The sequence below is a fragment of the Lemur catta genome, chromosome 1 (genome assembly GCF_020740605.2).
Source record: "Lemur catta isolate mLemCat1 chromosome 1, mLemCat1.pri, whole genome shotgun sequence".
Classification (NCBI taxonomy): domain Eukaryota; kingdom Metazoa; phylum Chordata; class Mammalia; order Primates; family Lemuridae; genus Lemur; species Lemur catta.
In genome coordinates, this window is record NC_059128.1 from 184,171,030 (window position 1) to 184,184,245 (window position 13,216).

Here is a 13,216-nt window from a genome sequence, read left to right on the forward strand (position 1 = left end):
TTAAACTTTTCCCTAATGTTGACACAACTAATTTGATTTGTGGATTACCATCTGTTATTCAAGTTTTTGTGCAATCATCCCCTGAAGACTCATTTGCAAAGGTTCTCAAGGAAGTATTTTTTTTATATGGATTACTATTTGAAAATGCTCTTTAAAAAAAATAAAAGAAAGTAAACAATAAGCACTCCTTAAAGCTTGGCTCTGTTTGAAAGAGAGAAAAGGATACATTTAACAACATACCTGTGTCTGATTAACTGTAGGCATCAGAGAATGTAAAGGTATAATTAGAAACTTATCTGAAAAGTAAAAAGAAAATTAAACTTTAAGATAAAGAGTTGCTGAAAAACTTCATCAAACATATATGGGACAATGAATTCAAATACTAAGCGACATAATTTTAAATTTATATTTCTAAATATAATCAGACCAACATTTTTTATATTCTTGTTTTCTGAGTGCTCCAACAAGTTCAAACTGATATTTTATTCTGTTAATTTATTTCATATTCACAAGTATTTTACCCAAATTCTTAATAATGTTCAAAAGTTGGCAGTAATCTTTTCAAATTATACCAGTAAAAGATCCTTAACTCTATTCCCATTGCTAAACTGAAGAGCCAAAAATTTTGCTTAATATGAGTGTACGTCTGTAGATGTTGGGTGATCCTCACTATTTCAATCATACAGAGACTAGTAATATCTGAATTTTTAGAGCAAATTACTTATTAAATATCCACATCCTACTTAGAAAATAATAGAAGTCTGGGTTAAAAATATTTAACAACACATTCTAAAGTGACCCACATTTTAAAACACAATTTTGTTAAAAATGTAGGAAATTATATTCCTACTTTTTAAGTTTCAAAATGAAATAACTCACCCATTCATGATTATTAGTCAACAGAGAAAGTTTGGTGTAATAGAGATGGGAAAGAGAGAGGATGTTAAGAAATCAAGGGCTAATTTCATGTTTAACTATGGTTAACAAAAATGCAACTTGACTTAAATCTCTAATAACAGTGTCCAAATGGTTCAAGACAATTATCTTTCCCCAGAAAAGAACTATTATCCAAAGGAGATATGAGGCTCGCCATAGACTCTTTATGACTCTGAAAAGATTTTATGAATTTTAAATACTTAACTTGAATTGAATCAAGCATATAGACATAACTTCCAGGTTACAGGAAATACAGGTAAAAGAGAATTAAATGAAAAGACATCACAGAGACAGACAAATCCAGAAACTGGATTTATTACCTAAAGCTAGATTAAAAGATTTATCTGGCTTACATTTTCTGTAGTTTGAACAAGCTAGCTATAAAAGACACTTTTGGAAAAAAAAATCAGAAAAGCTATTTATAGTCTGGATTATTAAATGATATTAAGAATTAGGTATGACAATGGAATTATGGTCACATAGAAAACTGTCTTTATTTTTAGAGATGCATGCTTATATATGTAGATAAAATGTGACAGCTACAATTTACTTTAAAAAGGAAATATCTAGACTGAAAAAATAACTCTTTCCCTGAAGTCATGGATATATGGTATTCATTATGATTCTCTAGTTTTCTATATGTTTAAAATGTTTGTTTACAAAAAGTTTATAAAGTTAAGCCGCCAGGGATAATGAAAGTAAAAACAATTCTGTTGACGAGAATATAATTTGGAAAAAAATAATCTATATTGCTGATACTGCATAACTAATGGAGTTCATAGGAACAAAGTCTACACTCTTATGAGAAGAAATAAATAAGGTGATAAGCATTCAGTAAACTAAGTTTCAAGGTTTACTTCTCATCAGCATGGAGTTAGGCCAATTTTCTCCCCTGCTACAGTAGCTAGGTACATAACTGATTATTAAGGCTAAATGTTTTTCAATATAATTTACTAGAGAAAAAAAATTCCTGTTAAGTTTTGGAAAAATTTCCTTCAAAAGGAATTGAGCTGATGGTAAATGTATAAAATGATACCTCTTTCCCTGGAATAATTAATTCAAATTAGAGTTATGAAGTCAATTATAACACTCCATAATACCCCACCCTTTTCCCACTGCCCATCCCATACATTAAATATAATGATAATGTTACACTTTGGCATATATCTTAATTTAATATTAGTCATTACACACTCTTACTTTTTTAAACTGTAAGTACATCATACAGTAATGGTATGATAGGAGAAGAGAGGTCAAAGTTAGAAGATTCAGCTAAAAAAAACTCTAGTTGTCTAAAAAAATTCAGCTGTATAATCATCACTGTATTTTTTCTATAAAGTTATCGAAAACAAGGAAAAGAGAAAGTAGCATTTCTTTATAAAGAAGTCATGTTAATTAGATCGAAATATTTTAGCAGCTAAATAGGAAATAATTTTAATTATAGAGAATGCCTTAAGGGCATTACAATAGGGTTTAACAAAATAAAAATACACCTTTACTATTTTAGCCAATACAATTAAATCAAAATATTTTCTAGTGCCTAGTAAAGATTAGATAAGTCAAAAGCATTTCAAAGAGTGAGGTTAGAAACTATTTTCAGAACTATAAAATACTAAATAGAATTTGCTTTGTATTTTATCTATTTGAAGTTAATAATGATTCCTGAAAATGCTTTGACTAAATTTTATAGGAGAAAAATGTCCTCATGCATTTCTCTAAGACATGAAGAGTTTATGTCTTTCAAAACATCCTGTTGAATCAAAATCACCCAAAGATTTATAAAAACTTCAGATGTCTGGGTCACATTCTTAGGTTTGGAGTGAGGATGGAGTGTAGGTATCTGAATTTTAAAAAAGCTCTGTGGGTGACGCTACTGCATAGTCAGAGCTCAGAAACACTGGGCTAAGGGATAAATTCATTCTTTTCAGCAGCAGTGAGTGAAAAAAAAACCCCAAATGTCAACATTTTTATTTTAAGGCCCAATTTTATTAAGCAGATTAAGTGAAAGAGGTAAAATGTTTTCTTCATAATACTAAATAAATAAATAACTTCACTATAAACCCACCACCTTTGTCTGTGACCCAGAACTTTAGATAAGATCAGACTTTAAAAAAAAAAACCCAACCTTGGCTTAGATCACCAAATTCTTATCACTGAGGTAGCCCCAGCAGCAAGACTTTTTCAATGAAACAGGGAAAAAAAATGTGCCATACAATGATGCAAATAGCACTTGTGGAATTGCAATACATTTATATAATACCTGATTTAAACATCACTTGTGACATCAAAAGATCATGTAAAGTGCTGATATTGTCCCAGCCTGGTAGAAAGACCAGTATTGCACCATCCTATGTGAAGAAGAAACGACCATTACAAAGGATCACATCAATAAAACACAGTCACAGTAAAATTGTTTAAATACTTAAGTGTTCATTAAAATTATACTAGCTCAGGATAATCTTAGTTAACAATTAAAAGAACACAAACTTACTTTCTAAAAAGAAGATTTATAATCATATATTCATTTGTTTAGTCTTTTCCTCAAACAGGTCAAATGCCTCAATACTTTACTATTTTGAGATTCTTATTTCTAGTGTCACAAGCAATTTCTTCCATGGTGTATTTTTAAAAGCATTTAGGAAAATTATTTTATTCATGGCCTTGATACATTAATAAAATTAAAATTGTTACTTGAAGAAAAAAAAAAATAAAACTAACCTCTTCTTCCAAAACAATGTATCGGATAAGAGCAGCAATCAAATTCAGATCAACTTTATCATCATCCATCATTTCTACAACATCTACAGTACTTGCAGAATACCTACCAAAGTTAAACAGAAGTCATAAAATACTTGATAAACTTTCCTGTGGCTTAACTTGTTATAAAAGCTTAAAATTAACTCAATCTGCAAATGGAGGAAAATAATCTACAGATAGGAGAGAATTACTGGGATAACAGTGCTTAAAAGTCAAATCAGCACAGTATTTAGCTGGAGTATGAGATTCACAAGACATCACTTTAAGTGTGTACAAATTCAGAAGACAATCCTCCCCCCTCCACTGCCTTTTGTTTTATTTACCTACTGTGTTCTCACCTTCCAACAAAATAAACTTACTTCCTTCGTAGTTCCCTTACGTAATCTGGCCAGCGTTCTTTATAGATTGTTTCTTTTTCTTCTTTTTCTTGCCGATTTACATGTCCTTGCATGAAACCCCTTTTAAACTGGGATCTCTGTTCTTTTTGCTCTGGAACATATCTAAAATAAAAATGTTCTTAAATACCTTCATTTTTTAGAAACTTTTTGATTTTAGCTAGTATCTGGGACTTTTTACATTTAGGATGTTCAAAAGGATTTCAAGAGTATTTTCGCTATACTTTCAAGTGCATGCCAGTTAAAATATCAGTTTATTTCTAAATGTTCATAATACATAAAACCTGACATTTCAGATAAAAATCATTTTTCTCCACTGAAGTATATAAACCCATAGACCATATTTAGTAGTCAAAATAAATATTAGAGTAACTTTTACCTTCAATTTTAAGTTTGCTCTAAAACAAAACTTAACATTAACATAAGTCCAAAGTAACAGTTAATGACTGCCTAGTTGAAAGACTCAGAGTTTTAAAAAGTTTTCCAAATCTGACTGCATAAAAGAATCCCCTGCGGAGCTTGAAAAACAGATTCCTAAATCCTACCCCTTGTGATTTAGATTCAGTAGGTCTGCCTGGGGTGTGCTAATCTAAGAATTTTAATTAGTGCCCCCAGGAGAGTCAAACAGTGTATCCACAGACCTACAGACCCATGCTAGAGAACTATTTAATTCTGCTCAGTCACACAGTTATAGCTAATGGCAGATCAGGAATCAGCATTCAAGTGTCCTTTGCGTTAGTCCAGTGCTATACTATGATTCCACCACTCCACAGTGATTGCTAAAAACAGAGGCCACACCTGTCCAAGAATTCTACCTACCACTGTGGGTTCTGAGAGACATGGAAGAGTGGAAAAAGACAAAGAAAAATGAACCTACCCTTTAACCCCAAAGCCTCTGAGTGCACTTATAGGATACCATAGAGATGTATTATTGCCCTTTATTAAAAGGATTTATTCTGTAAAATTTGGATTCAATCAAAAGGCCACACTTAAGGATCCAGAAGGCCACAGGTTCCCCATCCCACTATCTGGCCTTTAGTTTTCTTACTTGAGAGATTAATATCCTTATAACAGTATTGGCGTGAAAATTTTTAAAAAATGTGATAAAGTAAAGCATAATGCTGATATATAGTAGACAGCCAAAAAGTGTTAATCCCCTTCCCTATTCAGTACCTGTGACCCAGGATTCCCCTAAGTCTTCAATACATATAGAGGCACCAACTTGAAGTAGGGCAACCTGAGGCAGAGACTGGTCCTAGTCAGCAGTATGAACCCACAGTTGGTTCCCTTTCCAGAAATTCTAAAAACAGAGATAACCTTCAACTCCCCAATCACAGTACTGAATCAGAACCTTCCATGCCATCTTGCCCTACTCTTGGTCTGACAATCGTGTTTCCTCCTTCCTACTTCCCTGTTGTGCAGCTCTTCTTCTGGGAAGCAGATAGCTGGGAGCTTCTGATGAAAATCTCTAACCAATGACCACCCTCCTCCTACTGTCCTCTTAGAGCTGGTTTGGGGATGGCAAATGCACAGACATCATCTTTTTGCTTCAATAGACCCCTTAGCTACGCCTTCTATGGAGCTTAAGCAAGCAATTTATCATCATGTAACTTTAGCTTACTGATCCCTAAAACTTTGTTTTCTTTAATTGTCAAGCTGTTGCCTATTATTCTCTTAGAAAGCAATTGCTAAATGTGCCATGATATGAAGTGGGAAAACAGAATTAAGAAGAGAGTATGTAGAAAATTTACAGCCACTGATGATAAAACCAGGGCATGGAAAACCAGCACATGCTGTCTCTCTCACTTTTAGTAAGTTCTACCCTTTCTGACATACAATTTCCCTTCCTACTGATCTTCACTGCTTTCCTGACTTGTCCAGTCCATAGGTGATATATATAATCTCATTTCCGATACACTCTTCACTTCCCTCAGACTATGTATGTAATAGCTTATAAGTCTCCCTGTCTAGACATAAATACTGAGGGCATATACCAAGTCTTTCCTTGCTTTATGCTCAGACCTAACTATAGTACAAGACATACAGCAAAGCTTAATAAGTACTTGTTATTTGTTCACATTTGGTTTTTTAAGGGAAACGAGGAAAAGAAAAAAGGAAAAGAATATTAAAAAAAAATACTTATTAAACAAATGTCCATTCAAAATTCAGTACACTTTTTCCCATGTAAAATAAGCTGTAGGATCTTTGCTCTCACCTTCCCACTCTCACTTCCTGGTTTTCTTATTTAACAAGTGAGCTACATAGTCTCGAAAAATCTCATCACAAGTGTTTCTACAACTATCCCTTTATCCCAGTTTCTACAACTATCCCAGATGTGTACTGTAGGTCAGGCACTGTGCTATGAACAAGACAAAATTCTGGACCTTGAAAGGTTTGAAATTTAATGTAAGAGGCAAACATAAAGCATATAAAGAGATACACCACATGGTAAATAAGGTAAGTGTTATAACACATAAGATAAAAGTACTACAGGAGTCTAGATGAGAAAGCAACTGAGTCTGTGAGAGGTATCAGAGAAGGCTTAACAGGCAACCAGGCTAGGACTTTTCTTACACAACCAATAGTTTACAGATCAAAGGGCGAAGAAGACAATAAACATAAGTCTAAAAAGAGGAGACAACATGTAACAGCACAAACTCATGCCTGGCACATGAGAGAATAGTACATTTAGGATGGGCAAGTCATGAAATACATGATTGGGAAATGAGGCTAGAAAAAGAGAATGGGGTCTATGGCCATACCACCCTGAACACACCCGATCTCATCTGATCTCAGAAGCTACATAGGTTTGGACGTGGTTAGTACTTGGATGAGAAAAAGAGCATGGGGCCAGACTGTAAAGGGTCTTGGGATGATTAGCTAAGGAACTGAACCTGATCCTACGGGGGGGCTGTGTTTTCCCAGACCTGTTCCCATCAAGCAATATAAATATAATTCTGTATAGCCCCCTAGAGAAGGCTGCTAGCAGTTAAAGACCAGTGGCCAGAGTGTTAAGGGGATCAATAACTTGGGCATACCAGCTGAAGTACTCTGCTATAGCCCATGGCCAACCAAAAAAGACTATTAAATGGTTTTTTAAAGAGATATCAGATATGCAAGAGGCTTGACCATGGGGAGAAAGCTCACATGATTAGATTTGTTTTTAGGAAAATACATGGTAGCAGTTGCAAGAGTGAATACCACAGTACCAAAAGAGAACCTATTAGAGGAAGAAAAATAATAAGAACCTTAAGTAAAGAAATAACAATGAGAAGGCATGTTTAAGAAGAAAGGTTGCGTGTGTTGGGGGATAAGTACAAAATGACTTACAGTAACTTGGTTACTCAGCATGTAAAGCAGTTAGCATATCCTGGTACATAACTGCTTGAAATATTAGCTCTTTTGATTTATAATTGAGAGAACTGGGCAGAGAATAATATCATTAACCATTCTAAGGTGTACTGGGCAAGACATGTTGTTTTGTTTTTTTGGTAGGAGAATGAATGGTGGAGATCAAATGCAAGGTAATGATTTTGGCTTCAAAAATGTAGGTTTAAGGGCTCTGTGGTACTGGAATGCTGCTGAATAGAAAACAAGTTTAGAATTTAGGAAGAACGTTAGTCCTGAAGCTATAATGTTAAGAGCTGTGAAAACAAAGAACTATGGTCATGGAAATAGATAGGATGGCACAGTGAAAACGTAAAAGACTGAGAACCCTGGGGTGAAATTATATTTAAAGGGTGGGCAATGGAAGCCAGCAAAGGAGAATGGAAAACAGGTAGGAGAACCAGAAAAGACGTTCAAATATTAAAGACAGAGGTTGCCTAACTTTGCTGCCAAGGATCTTCAAAAAATACTGATGCCTGGCTACCACCCCAGACATTATAATGTAATTAAGGTGGAAAGAATCGAGCAAGTGGATTTCAAAAAGGTTCAGGTGATTTTAATGTGCAGCCAAGTTTGTGAATCCCCAATTCATAGAAAAATGTTTTAGAAAGAAGTAGTCAATGGTGAGGTTCTGAGACTAAAGTTTGAAGTAAGAAAGGTGACATATTAGTACTTTTTAATTTCTTTTGTTTTCTAATGTTTACTTACCTTATTTTTTCAATTATATCTTCCAAAAGATATTCTACAACCGGAAAAGTAAAACCAGGTATGTGTATCATTGGACAGTTACCTATTATGGAAGACAAAACACAAACACAAATTTGTACTCCAATGTTCAAAAAAACAATCAATATGATGTAAATAGGACAGTACACTGTTACTATTCTTATCTTCAGAAAATGGTTCTGTAGTTTTTACAGTTCTACCCTAATTTTTCCATATCTAGTTTAAAAAAAGCAGCAGTCTAGTCTTCACTCAATACCATTTTATTGATACTAAACTGTACAGACATCTTATAGTTCTACAAAATAACACAGAATATCAAAGAGTAGAGTATTTTAAGTTGAAATCACTTGAAACCTGTTAGTTAGGAGTCTATTTTCTTTTCATCATTAACCAAGATGGTGCCACATCAGAATCCAAGTTTTATTAAAATCTAGATAAGAAGCACTACTCCTGTGGCACCCAGAATTAGGGGAGAAAAGTGGTCAAAATAAGACCTAACCAATATTAAATCATTATTTACCATTTCAGAATCACTAAAAAAAAATTATGTCAGTACTGTTATTTAAATGCTACTTATATTTTCATAACAAACAAAACAAGCATCACACACATCAGAGGCCAAAATATCTGAGCCAGTAACACTGCTCTGCTTCTGACTTGCATAAATTTGAGCAAGGTGTTCAATGTTAGTTCTGAGTGTCTCATTTAAAAATAAAAAAATAATAATAATATCTGCCCCAACTAATCTTACAAGGCTTTCAAAATTAACTGGGATGTATTTTTGAAAACTTTTAAGAAGCCAAAAACAAGAACATTTATTAAACATAGCTACGTTACATTTCAATTCTCTCTGTATCACCCCCGCCACATACTTGTAAGCATGAAAGGCAGTGAGGCATAATTTTGAACTTCGTAGCTAGTCAAATCTAGTTTAGATCCTCTCATCCTTCTGTTAATCACACAGCATTGGGAAAGCTACTTAACTGCTCTGAAGCTGCTTTCCCATCTGTACAAATGGGAACAATAATAGTCCTTACCTCACAATCCTTATTATGAGAATTAATAGACAAAAGTGCCAAATACACTACGTGGCATGTGGAAGGTATCTTCCATAAGTGGTTACTAGTAGTATTATTAGCAAACTGCCACTTTAGCCTGAAAAAGTACACAAAAGCTACAGAAGAATCACTAAAAAAGTTTATAAAATTATTTGAATCTGTGGTTTAACTTCAATGATATAATCTTAATTGTAGCACCAAGAATCTCCATGTCATCACTATGAGCTAAAAAGAGGCACAGTTCTCCAATCCATGAAACCAGAGGGTAAGACAATATTAAAATAAAATGAATTGCTAAACATCTATTTTGACTACTATGTACCTAGTACTGCATTATTATTATTTTTTTTTTTTCGAGACAGAGTCTCACTCTGTTGCCCGGGCTAGAGTGCCATGGCGTCAGCCTAGCTCACAGCAACCTCAAATTCCTGGCTCAAGCAATCCTTCTGCCTCAGCCTCCCAAGTAGCTGGGACTACAGGCATGTGCCACCATGCCCAGCTAATTTTTTCTATATATATTTTTAGTTGTCCATATAATATCTTTCTATTTTTAGTAGAGACAGGGTCTTGCTCTTGCTCAGGCTGGTCTCAAATTCCTGAGCTCAAACGATCCACCTGCCTTGGCCTCCCAGAGTGCTAGAATTACAGGTGTGAGCCACCACGCCTGGCCTGTATTAGTTTTTTAAAAAATTAAATTTAGTGGTTTTCTGATACCTTTACTCATATAATAATCATAAATTTTACTCACCAAAATATTCTGAAAATTTCTCAGCATTCAATGTTGCACTCATCAATATTACTTTCAGGTTAGAACGAAAGTTGAGAAGATCTTTAATAACAGTCATTAAAACATCTGACTGTAGATTTCTTTCATGAATTTCATCAAGCACGATATGACTCACACTGGACAAACACCTAAAGCGGAAGTGTGAAGTATGTAATTCAGTACAAAATTTAGAAACAATAGTTTTTCTTCAACAACTAGTTAAAACCAATTTAATAATTACAAGTTTTGATAATATTTATTTCCTTAATTGCAACATACTCACGGGTCTGACTGGAGCCACTGAAGGATAATTCCTGTTGTACAGTATAAGATAGAACCCTGTTTCCTTGGCAACCGACTGTCAGTGAAAGATAGGAATTAATAATTATTGGTTTTCTTTTCTAATAATTTACTAAGTACCACAAAAGTTGCAAAAAAAATCTCCAATTTTAGCAGTGCTTTCAGTTTTAATGAAAATCTTCACACTTAAGTTTTTAATTATAAGAACAATCACCACAATAGAGAAATGAGAAATACTATATTCAAGTTAACTATACATTATCTTTGTTGTCATGATATGATGTTAATGATTTCTTTCTAAAGGCATAACTATTAAAATTTGGAGAACGACTGAATTACTTATGAGGCCTAAATTTCTGGCTCAGTGATCGGAAAGTCTGCTCATTTAAAACAGTAAATGGAATTCTGAGCTCCAGAAAAGGACTAAAGAAGTACTGTATAGTGGAGTTGGACAGGGGATTAAAGATACCAAAATCAATAAATAAAGTCAGTCAGGGGTGGGTAGGTAGCACCAAAAGGGATAGGACAACATCTTTTCAGGGGGACTGATGGTCTACTAATGTATGTCCAGGAAAAGTTATTTTTCTAATCATTATGAAATGTAAAAGCACAATTAAAACAGATAATCCAAAACTGATTTGGGGTTAAAAGATGAGTTGGTGGTGGCAAGCCATCTATGCTGTAATTGCTTTAAATGTTACTTCTAATAGTAATAACCCAGCTTTTCAATCTCCAGCTTTAAAGTTTTACCACAATCAACCGGTATACAAGAAACGAACACTTCTTACCTCTGGAGACGAATTTGGTATCCAGTACTATTACCATTGCCACAAGATTCTGCCCTTTCTGCAGCCACTCTTTCTGCAACCTTTAATTCAAATAAAATAGTTACAAAAAAAATACAATTTCCTTTAGAACAAACACCCTGAGCATCTATGAAATTCTGGGATTGCTGAAAAATTGTTCTTCAGATTTTAGATGAATTAAAAAAGTAAAGATATTTATTAAAATCTGAGGAATATAAAATTGTGTGTGCCTCCCTTAAGAGCTGTAGACTACTTGCTTATGTTTGTTTACATTTCATTCCCTCTTATAAAGTCCTTCAAAGTCAAATTCTATCTCATCACTATTTTCAAAGTGCCTTTCTATAGCATCCTTTCATTAGTTTCTGCCATTCTTTTTGTCTTTTCTAAAAGAGTTGGAAACCATGGTCTAAACTTGTAAGACTTGTGTATAATTTGAAGGTAAGTACATGTTGATACTTTTTTTCTTTTTTTGTTTGTGGTAGAAACTGGTGTTGCTGAAGTTCTAGTTCTTGGTTGTGTTTTCAAAGTTATGGCTGTCAAAGATAAGTCCTGGAGAGATGAAATGTTTTATTCTAATACTGATTTGTATAACTAAAAGTGACCAACAGTTATCTTGTGACACAACAGGGATAATATGAGGTTAGAAATAGAAAATCACATAGTTAATTTTTAAGATGTAAAACTTTCCAATCAGTATATCCAGTATACACTGACTTAGACCACATTAACCTGCCCATTTCAACAGATCCTGGAACAAATAATAAAAAAAAACCTAGTTAGCATGTTTTCCTGTCAGTGTCTATGGTAACTACCATGTATTAGAGAAAAATGATACTTAAGTCTAACTACATAATTTTGTTATGACAGAAGTGGTTTACTCTTAAACATTCTGTGATCTTACACAATTTCCAGGAATATGGTCCCCCATAAAAGGGTGAAGACTGTCGCTCTTTTTCCAGTATTTTTAGAAACTATAGCTAAAAATATATACCATATTTATTGCCAAATATTGCCATAATTGGTAATGTAGTTCCTAACCACAGATTCTATATTAAAATGTTGTAGATATGATAAACAATTATCATAAAATCAAAGACAACTGTAAAACTCCATAATTTAAATTTACACACAGAATTACAATACATAACATAGAAATAAATTTACTATACACACTGAATGTTATATAAGAAGCCTCAAACACCTTTAAAGAATATATAACTCTGGCCGGGAGCAGTGGCTCACGCCTGTAATCCTAGCCCTCTGGAAGACAGAGGCGGGTGGATCGCTCGAGGCCAGGAGTTCGAGACCAGCCTGAGTGAGACCCCGTCTCTACTAAAAATAGAAATAAAAAAAATTATCTGGACAACTAAAAATATATATAGAAAAAATTAGCCAGGCATGGTGGCGCATGCCTGTAGTCCTAGCTACTCGGGAGGCTGAGGCAGTAGGATCGCTTAAGCCCAGGAGTTTGAGGTTGCTGTGAGCTAGGCTGACTCACTCTAGCCGGGCAACAAATTGAGACTCTGTCTCAAAAAAACAAAAAAAAAAAAAAAAAAAAAAAGAATATATAACTCAAATACTTAACTACGTTATCTAAAAACAACAACAATAAAAAATACAAAAAACCCAATGTTATTTGTATAAGTTCATTATCCCTCATCTGAAATGCTTGTGACCAGAAGTGTTTCGGATTTCTAATTTTTTTGGATTTTGGAACACTTGCATTATACTTACCTTTGGTTAAGCATCCCAAACCTGAAAATCCCAAATCTGAAATGCTCCAATGAGCATTTGTTGGCACTGCTCCAAAAGTTTTCAGGTTTTGGAGCATTTCAGACTTCAGATGCTCAACCTGTAATAACATGTACTTATAACTATTATTTGTGCTTGCCTTCTCAAAATTTTGGATTTAGCAAGATTAGACAGCCAAGATAGATCACTTAAGCTAACAATATAAACTTGAAATAAGCCTTATTTTTCCTCAATGATAAATTTCTTCTTATTGAGTAGATGCATTCAAAAATCACTGACTATAGAAATGCAGCTTTAAAAAAGGTAAGGTTTCCCACTTTGACCACCATTCAG

At 33.9% G+C, this 13,216-nt stretch overlaps 1 protein-coding gene across 1 annotated transcript in view; it reads right to left on the reverse strand.

The window, feature by feature from the left end:
- The window catches only part of DHX36 (DEAH-box helicase 36), a 51,048-nt gene that overhangs the window by 20,399 nt on the left and 17,433 nt on the right, over window positions 1-13,216 (reverse strand). The window contains exons 6-13 of the mRNA XM_045539512.1: window positions 11,114-11,193; window positions 10,309-10,383; window positions 10,008-10,174; window positions 8,184-8,265; window positions 4,053-4,193; window positions 3,655-3,757; window positions 3,197-3,284; window positions 241-296 (exon numbers count right to left, since the gene is read on the reverse strand). Of these exons, the coding sequence (XP_045395468.1) occupies window positions 241-296; window positions 3,197-3,284; window positions 3,655-3,757; window positions 4,053-4,193; window positions 8,184-8,265; window positions 10,008-10,174; window positions 10,309-10,383; window positions 11,114-11,193 (792 nt within the window). The remainder of the gene's footprint in view (window positions 1-240; window positions 297-3,196; window positions 3,285-3,654; window positions 3,758-4,052; window positions 4,194-8,183; window positions 8,266-10,007; window positions 10,175-10,308; window positions 10,384-11,113; window positions 11,194-13,216) is intronic.